The sequence below is a fragment of the Nerophis ophidion genome, linkage group LG22 (genome assembly GCF_033978795.1).
Source record: "Nerophis ophidion isolate RoL-2023_Sa linkage group LG22, RoL_Noph_v1.0, whole genome shotgun sequence".
Lineage (NCBI taxonomy): Eukaryota > Metazoa > Chordata > Actinopteri > Syngnathiformes > Syngnathidae > Nerophis > Nerophis ophidion.
The window spans coordinates 44,025,031-44,040,030 of NC_084632.1; the positions used below are offsets into that span (position 1 = coordinate 44,025,031).

General features: G+C 44.0%; 1 protein-coding gene across 7 annotated transcripts in view; it reads left to right on the forward strand.

Annotated features, from left to right (window-relative positions):
• The window catches only part of negr1 (neuronal growth regulator 1), a 275,110-nt gene that overhangs the window by 117,185 nt on the left and 142,925 nt on the right, over positions 1–15,000 (forward strand). For all 7 annotated transcript variants that reach the window (XR_009803757.1, XM_061884003.1, XM_061884008.1 and 4 more), the window contains exon 3: positions 6,149–6,274. Coding sequence is in view for 6 of the 7 variants with exons in the window: in XM_061884003.1 (XP_061739987.1) it covers positions 6,149–6,274 (126 nt within the window). In the remaining variant the exon portion in view is untranslated. The remainder of the gene's footprint in view (positions 1–6,148; positions 6,275–15,000) is intronic.

Sequence of the window (15,000 nt, forward strand, 5' to 3'; positions counted from 1 at the left end):
GGTGTGGCTAATTTATAGATTTTTCTAATAACGCAAATATTTAAATGTTTTTTATTAAACACGGGCAAGTGTATTTCAATTGTGTGGCATTGTTTGTGCTATGGCGCCATCTTTTGGACGATTCGATCACTGCAAGTGCTGCTGGGGTAAAGTTTTTTCTGTATATTACTTTGAGCCGTCCATAGCATTTCTACACAGAAGGATCCTTTAATTATCACCGTAAGCAACGTTTGTAAGTTTTACAATATAACTAAAACAATTCTTACCTACTAAAGCGTATGTGGGACGTCTGTGTGCGCTGCCAAACCTGCTCCTCTGCTCATAAAACCAGCAATGTGACGGGTTAGGCTTGGGATGGGGGGTTTGGACTATGGTCGGGTGCACTGTCCGTCTACAATCCGTCAAGGTGACAGTTAGGGTTAGAGTTGGGGTTGGGGTTAGGGTAGAGTTGGGGTTGGGGTTAGGGTAGAGTTGGGGTTAGAGGTTAGTTAGAGTTTGGGTTAGAGAGAGTTAGTTAGATTTAGGGATAGGGTTTGAGTTTAGGGTCAGAGGTTAGGGTTGGGGTTGGAGTTCGGGTAGGGTTGGGGTAAGAAGTTAGTTAGAGTTAGGGTTAGAGAGAGTTAGGTTTAGGATTTGAGGTTAGTGTTAGGGTCAGGGTTAGATAGAAGGTAAGAGGTTTGGGTTAGAGTTAGAGGTTAGGGTTAGAGGGTTAGGGTTAGAGTTAGGGTTGGTTAGAGGTCATGCCTGTTGAAAGAAAAGAGTGGGGGCTAGAACTGGTACTTTTTAGAGGCGGTATAGTACCGAATATGATTCATTAGTATCACCGTGCTATACTAGTACCGGTATACCGTAGACCCTAATTGAAATAGTAATGACTGTTACAGTCGGCTTCCTGGGGACAATCATTACCGCGATGAGTTTGCTTTCGAGTCACCAATCTGTTATTGTTTACATTTGCCGATCCACAAGTCAACATCGGTCCTTTCAAAGTAAAAGCTTTGAGGAACAGAAGTCTCATTAGCGCTGTGGCTTAGAGCTGGTTTATATTCCATAGGCCTTGTAGTCAGGACACACCATTTAATGATCTGGGATCAAGTGCACACCGCAACACTCCCCAATTGTTGAGCTTATTCCGATGTTTACCGAGCCCGTTGGTGGTGGTGAGCGAGGTAGGATCTGGAGGACTGGAATGAAGTCAGCAACATCTCTTTCTTACAATTACACCTGAAGGCAGCGTTGTAGTTGGAAAGGCAGGAAGTGCGCCTGGCGAGGTCTGTCAGACTTCAGGGAGGAGCTGAAGAATGATTCTGGTGGTGCAGCTCCCTGGTTCAAGGTGGCCTGGTACCTGGGTCCGGAACAGCGGGTGGAACCTGGCGATTCCCACCATTCCAGTCCTACAGATCCTACCTTGCTCAACATCTGAGACTTATTCCAGCGGCAAAACATTCCTCTAACTAAGTTGTTTTTTGAAAAATTCCCAGTTTTCCCAAAATTCCAGGAACTCCGTAATACTATTTCTTTATTAAAAATGTTGCCACTTAAACATTTTTTCACTCTTTAGAAAAATTCCAACACTAAACAATCAAATTTTTTTCAATCATTTACACAATTCCCTATTCTCAAGGAATTCCCAAATTTCCATGAAATTCCCAAATACATTTACAAACTCTGTTTCCCTTTGAGTTGGAAAATTGTGTTAGAACTCCTGTCTCACTTGCCGGCCCAAAGCCCAGGAAAAAGCCATCAAATATGAAATATTCTTCAACGCTGTAGGATTTTTTTTAGTTTGCGCTGACTCAGCAGGGAAATCTCCAGGTCAAACACACGAGCTGTAAACAAAGTCCACATAAAATACTTTTTACGACAAAATAATGCAAATTTTTACATTTAAGTACAAACCCCGTTTCCATATGAGTTGAGAAATTGTGTTAGATGTAAATATAAACAGAATACAATGATTTGCAAATCCTTTTCAAGCCATATTCAGTTGAATATGCTACAAAGACAACATATTTGATGTTCAAACTCATAAACTGTATTTTTATTTTTTGCAAATAATAATTAACTTAGAATTTCATGGCTGCAACACGTGCCAAAGTAGTTGGGAAAGGGCATGTTCACCACTGTGTTACATCACCTTTTCTTTTAACAACACTCAATAAACGTTTGGGAACTGAGGAAACTAATTGTTGAAGCTTTGAAAGTGGAATTCTTTCCCATTCTTGTTTTATGTAGAGCTTCAGTCCTTCAACAGTCCGGGGTCTCCGCTGTCCTATTTTACGCTTCACACATTTTCCATGGGAGACAGGTCTGGACTGCAGGCGGGCCAGGAAAGTACCCGCACTCTTTTACTACGAAGCCACGCTGTTGTAACACGTGCTGAATGTGGCTTGGCATTGTCTTGCTGAAATAAGCAGGGGCGTCCATGAAAAAGACGGCACTTAGATAGCAGTGTATGTTGTTCCAAATCCTGTATGTACCTTTCAGCATTAATGGTGCCTTCACAGATGTGTAAGTTACCCATGCCTTGGCCACTAATGCACCCCCATACCATCACACATGCTGGCTTTTACACTTTGCGTCGATAACAGTCTGGATGGTTCGCTTCCCCTCTGGTCCGGATGACACGATGTTGAATATTTCCAAAAACTATTTGAAATGTGGACTCGTCAGACCACAGAACACTTTTCCACTTTGCATCAGTCCATCTTAGATGATCTCGGGCCCAGAGAAGCCGGCAGCATTTCTGGATGTTGTTGATAAATGGCTTTGGCTTTGCATAGTAGAGCTTTAACTTGCACTTACAGATGTAGCGACAAACTGTATTTACTGACAGTGGTTTTATGAAGTGTTCCTGAGCCCATGTGGTGATATCCTTTAGAGATTGATGTCGGTTTTTGATACAGTGCCGTCTGAGGGATGGAAGGTCACGGTCATTAAATGTTGGTTTCCAGCCATGCCGCTTACGTGGAGTGATTTCTCCAGATTCTCTGAACCTTTTGATGATATTATGGAGCGTAGATGTTGAAATCCCTAAATGTCTTGCAATTACACTTTGAGAAAGGTTGTTCTTAAACTGTTTGACTATTTGCTCACGCAGTTGTGGACAAAGGGGTGTACCTCGCCCCATCCTTTCTTGTGAAAGACTGAGCATTTTTTGGGAAGCTGTTTTTATAGCCAATCATGGCACCCACCTGTTCCCAATTAGCCTGCACACCTGTGGGATGTTCCAAATAAGTGTTTGATGAGCATTCCTCAACTTTATCAGTATTCATTGCCACCTTTCCCAACTTCTTTGTCACGTGTTGCTGGCATCAAATTCTAAATTTAATGATTATTTGCAAAAGAAAAAGTTTATGAGTTTGAACATCAAATATGTTGTCTTTGTAGCATATTCAACTGAATATGGCTTGAAAAGGATTTGCAAATCATTGTATTCTGTTTATATTTACATCCAACACAATTTCCCAACTCTTATGGAAACGGGAATTGTATATATATATATATATATATATATACACATATATATTTATATATGTATATATGTTCATGAGATAGACGTCAGAATGAGATCTAATCCAAATCAGAATGAACTTATTAAAGTCTTAAAGTAGTTATTGATCACTGCCATAAATACTGTTTGTTTTGCAATAAAAGTGTATTTCTATGAATTGCCAAAGTTGAATGTTGTCTACAAACACTCTCAGCATTTTCCAAATGTTAACATTGAGTCACCTTCAGCAATGTTGCACTTTTAGAGAGCTGGCAACAATAAATACTCATGTTTGTTTCCAACTCATCTACATTTCTGGCAGGGGAATGTTATTGATCATTCACAGAAGTATGCTAATATAATTATTTGGAAGCACTTTCACTGACCAACTACTCATTTGACAACCTGATATGCATCCTTCTTGACTTTTGTCGACTACTTCTACAACGTGGATAGTTGTGTAGTGACTTGGTCACCTGCTGGATGATATCTGACCTCCTGCATCAAATGAACCATTTGCATGATGACACGTTCATATTGTCCCAACTACAGAGTGCACTGGTCTCCCGTCCAAAGGCAAAACCTAGTAACTCGCTTCTAGCTGATTTTGAGAAAACAAAAGAAAACCAATCCATCTTGATGCTGTCTTACAAAGATCTACAAAGTCATCAAACGTATGAGCTTTCATTTTCTTGCCGATTGAGCCATGGATTGAATCTGCTCTCATGAACGTGTGCCTTTTCTCCAGATATTTGATCACAATCTCGTTTGCAATTCTGCGTCTGCACATTGGGCAAGAGTCGTGTACAGCATCCAGTTTTTATTTGGACCTCCACAGTTATCTGCCCAAAAGAGTATGCAAGGGGAAGAATGAAGAAGAATACATTTAATGAAGGTGCTTGCAACGTCCTGGGACAATCTTCCAAATATCCCCTCCTGCCATGATATCACTTAATCGGCCCCCATTCCTGCAAATGTCTCATTAAAGACAATAAGGCGACTGAAAAAGAAGCTCCGAGTGGTCCCTTGAGATACTAGGTTTTTCTGTTGTATCTACGCGGTTATGTGGTAGTTGCTAGGTCCTGCCATGCGCGTAACAGCTTACTTACGGAAAAAATGACAATATCGCATACACTAATGTAAAACATGTCACCTAGCAACTCCAAAATTATTATCAGCTCAGTTTTGACCAAAATTGAGTTACTGGGTTTTGCCTTTGGACGGGAGGGGTGTAAGAGCCACACAATTTTAAGAAAAACACACAAAAAAATCCATAAATTAGTCTTAGTGGACTATAAGTGGCAGATATATAAGTTGTGAAATTAGTTTTTCACACAGAAATATTCTGTAAATGTTTATAATTTCCCCACACCTAGTGTGTGTGTGTGTGTGTGTGTGTGTGTCTGTGACAATCATTATTATTATTTACATAGCCTAACACGGCAGTAAAACGGCTGATCAAACAAAACAGAAGTCATGGTCAGTGAGGTTTTAATGAATTTATGGAGGTATTTGTGAAAGTGCAACAATACAAAACCAATGCCATTGTAAGTGTGGTGGAAAAGTCCGAATCTTAAACAGGAACAATAGAGAGTTTGTTACAGCAGTTTTATTTACTCATAATCAGATAGTACAAAGTTGGATTGACATTGACAATGTCTCCAGAGACGAAAGATGGTGAACCCTCGTGAAAGGAATTAAAAAGTGCGCACCTCAGGCTTGGTCTTCTCATCTTTTGTATACACTCCCTGGTGGCCTGATTGTAGCATAACAACTTATGTAACTGTCCAGTGTTCAAATGTCACCCCACCAACAGAACTAGCACTTGGTCAGGGAGACTTGACCTCTTATGTCGTGTCCTTACCAATGCAATCAGTTTAGACGTAACCCTAGGACAGACATTTTCCACCACATAAGTTAATAATACTAACACACACGCTCGTAAACCTGTTAGCATGTTAGCTAATGTTAGCAACGTTAGCTTGATTACATTACGATAGCATGTAAAATGTGCATGAAAACACTCCTACAGACATCACACATGGGACGCTTTACTAAGTAAGAATTGTTTTGGTTATATTGGAAAACTTACAAATGTGGCTCGGAGTGATGAACGAAGAATCCGTACAAGTAGGTACGCTATGGACGGCTAAAAGACGGAAGGACACTTCTACTTCCGGTTAAAAGCTTTGAACAGTAAAAAATGGTAAATGGGTTATACTTCTACAGCGCTTTTCTACCCTTAAGGTACAGAAAGCGCTTTGACACTATTTCCACATTCACACACACATTCACACACTGATGGCGGGAGCTTCCACGCCAGGCGCTAACAAGCACCCATCAGGAGCAAGGGTGAAGTGTCTTGCTCAAGGACACGAGGTTGGTAGAAGGTGGGGGGATTGAACCAGGGACCCACGCCGTCACATTCCCACAGCACAAACATAGAACACACATATTTGGTGTCTTTGCATGTGTTTAATCAGCGAGAAAAAAAACGTAAATTAGCCGCACCGCTTTAGAAGCCGCAGGGTTCAAAGCGTAGGGAGAAAAGTAGCGGCTTGTAGTTTACTGTAACTCTGAGTGTCTTTGCAAAAGTCTCATGTTGCACCTTTGACTGCATGCTTGTAAAGAAGATGTGTGTCCATGTTCTCTCAGTTCCTCCCAAGATATACGACATCTCCTCCGACATCACCGTCAACGAGGGCAGCAACGTGTCGCTCATCTGCACCGCCAGCGGGAAACCCGAGCCCGCCATTTCCTGGAGACACATCACCCCATCAGGTGAGTGCACGCGCTCGCCAGACGGTGGAAAGGAGCAGACATGCTGGGATCGATAGGTGGCGGCTGCTTGTGTTGTGGGCGGGGCTGTTTGTGTCGTGGGCGGGGCTGTTTGTGTCGTGGGCGGGGCTGTTTGTGTCGTGGGCGGGGCTGTTTGTGTCGTGGGCGGGGCTGTTCGTGTCGTGGGCGGGGCTGTTTGTGTCGTGGGCGGGGCTGACTCCATACGCGAAGTCATGGAGTGGAGCGAGCAGAGAAGAAAGTGCTGCCAGATATGTCATGATCCGCTACTTGGATCATGACATATTTTGGTTTTGCTCTGTTTGTATATCATATCCTGTTTGGTTTTTGTCTTCCCTAATTCCTGGTGGCACTTCCTGTTTTGTTCCATTGCTTGGTTACGTATTAGTGTCACCTGCCTTGTGTTGTCTACGTGCACCTGCCTCCTAATTTCTGTCCCTATTTAAGCCTGCCTTTGTTTGCCCTTCGGCCTCTCGGTGTAAAACTTGCTTTCGATGCAACAGGTGACGTCGCTATCCCCGCTTGTGGTAACTGTTTTTAAAACTTGTTAGCGTCCACGCTATTTATTTGTTCATTTCCCTAACTCATAAGCTAGCGTCTTTCATTCTTTCTAGCTCACATGCTAGTTCTGCTGGTTTTGTTCTTAGTGCCTTCGTGCAAGTGTTTTTGTTCTTAGTTTGTTCTTTAAAATATAAATAAATCATCATTCTTAGCTTTACAATGTGTCCATTTTCCGACTGCATCCACGAGAGAACACAACTTCAATCAATCAATCAATCAATGTTTATTTATATAGCCCCAAATCACAAATGTCTCAAAGGACTGCACAAATCATTACGACTACAACATCCTCGGAAGAACCCACAAAAGGGCAAGGAAAACTCGGAGAAATCACATCCAGTGGGACGCCAGTGACAATGCTGACTATAAGAAACCTTGGAAAGAACCTCAGATGTGGGCAACCCCCCCCTCTAGGGGACCGAAAGCAATGGATGTGGAGCGGGTCTAACATGATACTGTGAAAGTTCAATCCATAGTGGCTCCAACACAGCCGTGAGAGTTCAGTTCAAAGCGGATCCAAGACAGCAGCGAGAGTCCCGTCCACAGGAAACCATCCACGATGCCAGCCAAGCGTCACATGATGATGGCAAAAATCACTTTTAAAACATGAGAAGTCAGGTCTGATTGGTCACCTGACCACGGTTCATGGTCGCCTGACCACGGTTCACGGTCACCTGACCACGGTCAACGGTCGCCTGATCACAGTCAACGGTCGCCTGACCACGGTCCACGGTCACCTGATTGCAGTCCACGGCCGCCTCACCACGGTCCACAGTCACCTGACTGCAGTCCACGGACGCCTGACCACGGTTCACGGTCACCTGACTGCAGTCCACGGCCGCCTCACCACGGTTCATGGTCACCTGACTGCAGTCCACGGACGCCTGACCACGGTCCACGGTCACCTGACCGCAGTCCACGGCCGCCTCACCACGGTCCGCGGTCGCGTGACCACGGTCGGCCCATGGCCGCATAACCATGGTCCGTGGTCGCCTGACCAAGGTCCATAGTTGCCTGACCACGGTCCACAGTCGCCTGACAGCGGTCCATGGCCGCCTGACCACGGTCAATGGTCACCTGACCACGGTCCATGGTGGCCTGACCGCAGTCCCCGGCTGCCTGTCCACAGTCCACGGTCGCCTGACCACGGTCGGTCAACAGCGGCCTGACCATGATCCGTGGTCGACCGACCACAGTCCATAGTCACCTGACCACGGCCCATGGTTGCCTGACCACGGTCATCAGCTGTTAACGCTGTCAAATATCCACATTTTCCTCTTCCACTTCCTGTGTATATATATATATATATATATATACATATATATATATATATATATATATATATATATATATATATATATATATATATATATATATATATGTGTGTATGTATGTATGTATGTATATATATATCCATCTATTTTCTGCCGTTTATTCCCTTTGAGGTCGCGGGGACGCTGGTGCCTATCTCAGCTACAATCGGGCGGAAGGCAGTGTACACCCTGGACAAGTTGTCACCTCATATATATATATATATATATATATATATATATATATATATATATATATAATTTTTATTTTTATTTTTATTAATTTATTCTCTACATAACATGTAATGGTGGTTGTTTGGTGAAAAGGTTTCTTACACTCTTTTCAGACTGCACTGTTTTGTGGGCGGGTCTTATTTACGTGCCTCCACTTTGACAGTGTTTTCAGCCATGTTGCGGCTCTTATCTTCCATAGCGAGTCTACTGACAGATATTAGTTGGAACCAAACACTGTGTTGCAGTAGAAATGGCAACAACAAATAGAAAGAGCTCACAACATGTCTTCCATATATGCATCTTTTTATTTATTTATAATTTTTTAAAATGTGTCTTTTTATTTGAGTTTTTGTTATTTTTTTCCCTTTTTTATTCTTCCGCATGTAAGGATAATCAGCTGACACAATGAAGGCAGCAGACATCACCAAAGTACCAAGGAGGCAAGATAGTTTTCTAAACATCTGTGTCCTGCATGCATGTGTTCAGGACTCACACACACACACACACACACACACACACACACACACACACACACACACAAAGGCCCACACACACGCGCACACACACACATACACGGACACTCACACACGCGCACACTGACACACGCATACACACGTGTATGACGCACGCACGGACGCACACACACACACATTCATGCATGCCTACATATACACGCACACCTATACATACACACACATGCACACAATCACACACTCATACACACACACACACACACACCATGCGCACAGATGCACACAGGCACATATTCACACACACTTACACAAACATGCACGCACACAAACATACACACATTCACAAACACACACACACGTGCACACACACATGCACACATTCACACCCACGCACACACAAGCAATAACACACACGTACACACATACACACATGCACACATACACACATTCACACACATACACACGTGCGCACAAACATACACACACACACGCACATATGCACATATTCACACACACGTACACAAACACGCACGCACGCACACAAACAAACATGCACATTCACACACGCACACTCGCACACACACACATGCACATATACACACATACACACGTTCGCACACACGCGTACACACACACTCGCACCACGCGAACACACACATGCACACTTACACACATTCACACATACACACATTCACACACACATACACACATTCGCGCACATATGCACACGCACTCACAGATGCACACGTGCACATATTCACACACACAAACACACACGCATGCACACACACAAACATACACACATTCACACTCACACACACACGCAGAGGTGCACACATACACATATTCACACACACATACACAAACACACACACATGTACACAAAAACATGCACACATGCACGCAAACATTCACACACACACGCACAGATGCATTCATGCACATTTTCAAACACACGTACACAAACACACACACACACAGGCACGTATTCACACACATACACAAACACACGCACACACACATGCACACATGCACACATACACACATGCATGCAAACACACACACACACACACACACACACACACACACACAGACACACACACACACGACACAGCAAAACAGGCAGAAAAAGACAAGTTGTCCTTTGAAATGTTTCAAGCTCAATGAGACACACAATGCTTGGAGCAGGTGTGTGTTTCCTTTTAGCACCCTGACTTCCTGCCTGTGGGCACCACCAAAATAATGGTCACTATTTAGAAGGACCCCCGCAGTGCAGACTCAGGAGACAACAGCATCCATTCCAGGGAAGTCGGCACATTCTAGGAGGATCTTTTCCAACAGTGCTGGCCTGAAGAAGGTGTGGAGATGTAAAGAAGAAGAAGAAGAAGAAGAAGCTGCTGTCATGTGTCCCAACACACACAGCACAGCAACACAAAGGAGTAAAACAACTGCTGTCAAAGAGACTTTTTTACAGCAGCCGACTTAGAGTCCATCGTGTCGCTTTTATGAGATTGTTCTCTCCCCCCAGCTGCTGCCGTGCAGCCGCCTAACCTCTGTGGCAAACAAAGACTGATGGCTTTTATTTTGAAGGCTGCCAAAAAGCTCTCTCGTGAAATCTCCTGCGTTTGATTGAGCTGCTGGCTAAATGTTATTGGACGCATCCAGCAAAGTCAGCAGCATGGGTCACTTCCTCTCCTCACACACACGCACACACACACACACACACACACACACATACACGGACACTCACACACACACACACGGACACACGCATACACACACACACACACACGCGCACACGCACACAAACACGGACACTCACGCACACACACACACTAACACACGCATACACACATGCACACGCACGCACGGACGCACACACACATTCATGCATGCCTACATATACACACACACACATTCATACATACACACACATGCACACAATCACACACTCATACACACACACACACACACACGCCATACGCACAGATGCACACATGCACATATTCACACACACTTACACAAACATGCACGCACACAAACATACACACGTTCACAAACACTTACACAAGCACACACACGTGCACACACACATGCACACATTCACACCCATGCACACACAAGCAATAACACACATATGCACACATGCACACATACACACATACACGCGTGCGCGCAAACATGCACACACACACACGCACAGATGCACACGTGCACATATTCACACACACGTACACAAACACACACACTCGTACACAAACAAACACACACACATTCACACGCACACACGCACACTCGCACACACATGCACATATGCACGCATACACACATTAACACACACGTACACACACTCGCACCACGCGCGCACACACACATGCACACGTACACACATTCATACACACATGCACACGTACACACATTCATACACACATTCGCGCACACATGCACACACACGCACAGATGCACACGTGCAAATATTCACACACACAAACGCACACGCATGCACACACACAAACATACACACATTCACACTCGCACACACACGCAAAGATGCACACGTTCACACACACATACACAAACACACACACACACGTACACAAACACATGCACGCAAACATGCACACACACGCTCAGATGCATTCATGCACATTTTCACATACACAAACACACACGCGCACACAGGCACATATTCACACACACATACACAAACACACGCACACACACATGCACACACACATACATGCATGCAAACATGCACACACACACACATTCACAGTCATACACACACAAGTACACACACACACGCACACACCCATGAACACATGCACACATACATACACGCACACACTCGCACACGCACGCACACACCTTCACACACACGCACGCATAAACACACAGATGTGTGCATATTTGTATGTACATGTGTTTGTGTATATATATATGTATATATGCCTGCTATGAGGTGGCGACTTATCCAGGGTGTACCCCGCCTTCTGCCCGATTGTAGCTGAGATAGGCACCAGCGCCCCCCGCGACCCCAAGGGGAGGGGGCGGTAGGAGATGGATATATATATATATATATATATATATATATATATATATATATATATATATATATATATCCATGTATTATATAAGCATGTAAAAGTATATATTCATTCATTCTGTTCTCTGGACACATCATCCCAGTTTTAGGAATCAGCCCGTCAAACATTCTCCTTCTCGGGCTTTTATTGTGGAGGCACTAATGTCTTCACCCAGGCTTTGAACTCCATTGTTGCCACGGCAACTGTGCCAGCAAATGGAAAGCTAATTATTGGCTGTGCCCCCAGTTTGATGTTGCGGAACACATATTTAGCTGATAAAACGTCGGCGGAGCTGAATGGAAAAGGGAAGTAGCAAACACCAGTGGAGGTCATTTAGAGAGGACCACGCAGCACTTAGACCTCTTTCTACTTCTATAGCACGCACTTCTAGGACAGATAGAAGATGTAGTTGTAGGAGAATGAGGAATTGGGCATTTTCCATATATAAGTCGCACCCGACTATAAGTCTCACGTGTATATGTTGTGGACTGACTTAGTTACACATTAATATTATGTAAATGTTTATTTACATACCTTTATTCTTCCCAAACAATGTCTGTGACACGGCAGTAAAACGGCGGATCGAACAAAACAGAAGCCAGTGTCATGGACCCACGAGCTGCACAATTTACTGAAGAATTTGTGAAAGTGAAACAACACAAAAAGAACGCCATTGTAGGTTAATAATACCAACCCAGACACTCGGAAACCTGTTAGCATATTAGCTAATGCTAATCATGCTAGCTCGATTGATACATTACGATAGTACCTACAACTATGCATGATAACACTCTTGCAGACATCACACATGGGACACTTTAGTAAGTAAGGATATATAGATAGGTGGATAGATAGATAGATAGATAGATAGATAGATAGATAGATAGATAGATAGATAGATAGATAGATAGATAGTACTTTATTGATTCCTTCAGGAAAGTTCCCTCAGGAAAATTTAAGCGTGTTTTAATTATATTGTAAAACTAACAAATGTCGCTCGGAGCGATGAATGAAGAATCTATGGGAGTAGAAACGTTATGGACGCCTAGAAGATGGAACGGCAATTCTACTTCCAGTTGAAGGCACCAAAAGATGGGAGCCATAGAATTTGTGAAAGTAAAACAATACAAAAAGAACGCCATTGTACGTTAGTAACACCAACGCAGACACTCGGCAACATGTTAGCATATTAGCTAATGGTAGCGACGCCAGCTCGATTGATACATTACAATAGCACCTACAAATATGCATTAAAACACTCCTACAGGCTAGATAGATGGATAGATAGATAGATAGATAGATAGATAGATAGATAGATGGATAGATAGATAGATAGATAGTGAGAGTCGCGTTTGGACCAGATGTTCCTCCGAGGCAATTTAAGTTGCTGGTCAATCCCAAGTTCTTTTGATGACACATAAACTGATTTTAAATGATAACCCAGAACAGATTAGGTATTTTGCAATTTATTCCAAAGCTTTGGAGAGACCAACCTAAAAACAACACATTCAAATCGCGTCGCCCAGTTGATCTGAAAACACTACGGAAGTCTTGTCTTTTTCAATATGCCAATAGCCCCCACCTTTCAGAGCGAATACACATATCTATTGTTTTCCTCAGCTGTAGACTACCTTAAGATAGGAAAAAGGAGTATTGCTACTCCTGCATTCCAAGCTCAAGGCAGTCTACAGTGTACCAACGGTCATGAGATAAAGAAAAGATAAAAAACAGTACAAGATGGAACACTAGCTATTTCAAAAATGACTATAGAAAAGAAATAACTCTTAAATATGAATATATGTAGATATCTATCTCCGTCAATACATAGATAGATTCCTTCAGGAGAGTTCCCTCAGGAAAATGTAAGCTTGTTTTAGTTATATTGTAAAACTAACACAGCGATGAATGAAGAATCTGTGGGAGTAGAAACGTTATGGACGCCTAGAAGATGGAACGGCAATTTTACTTCCAGTCGAAGGCACCAAAAGATGGGAGCCATAGCATAAAAAAAATAACACACCTTTTTTACTATTTTCATTGTGGCTGCCAGTGGGAAGGAGGCGACACTAAGGCAGAACTGCGGTTTACCAGGTTTATTGAAAACCTTGATGAGTGTGTGGGGTGTGTATGCTACCACAAGTGACCGAGTGCGGACGATGTGTAGAATTAACAATGCAAGTCTTACCAGGGGTTGTTGTCGGTGCGTGTTGTGTGCATCTTTCATCAAATCCAAGGCGCAAGGCGAAGACGTAGTCAGCAGGGAAGTTGGGGGCTGGAGAGAGGCTACAATGTCTGAGTCCAAGCTGGGGTCGAGGGTCGAGGGAGGCAAGCAGAGATCCGGGTGGAGGTCGTGAGGCAAAGCACCATCATAGGCAACAAGGAAGACACAAGGGACATCAAACACAGGAACCAGGAAGAGCACAAAGAAGGCGAGCAAGGAACGAGGGAGAGGTGGCAGACGTGATGCTTGCTGTGGAAGATTGGCTACGTTCTGGCAAAGTTCGCTCGGGTCTGCTGGACCTTATGCAGCTCCCTCTCATCAGATCCAGGTGTGTTGATTCTTGATAGGCTGCAGGCTCGTTGCTGCGTGGGCGTGCTGCACTCAGCATGAGGGGCGGTTTAGCTCGGTTGGTAGAGTGGCCGTGCCAGCAACTTGAGGGTTGCAGGTTCGATTCCCGCTTCTGCCAACCTAGTCACTGCTGTTGTGTCCTTGGGCAAGACACTTTACCCACCTGCTCCCAGTGCCACCCACACTGCTTTAAATGTCCATCCATCCATTTTCTACCGCTTATTCCCTTTTGGGGTCGCGGGGGGCGCTGGCGCCTATCTCAGCTACAATCGGGCGGAAGGCGGGGTACACCCTGGACAAGTCGCCACCTCATCGCAGGGCCAACACAGATAGACAGACAACATTCACACTCACATTCACACACTAGGGCCAATTTAGTGTTGCCAATCAACCTATCCCCAGGTGCATGTCTTTGGAGGTGGGAGGGGCCTATCCCCAGGTGCATGTCTTTGGAAGTGGGAGGGGCCTATCCCCAGGT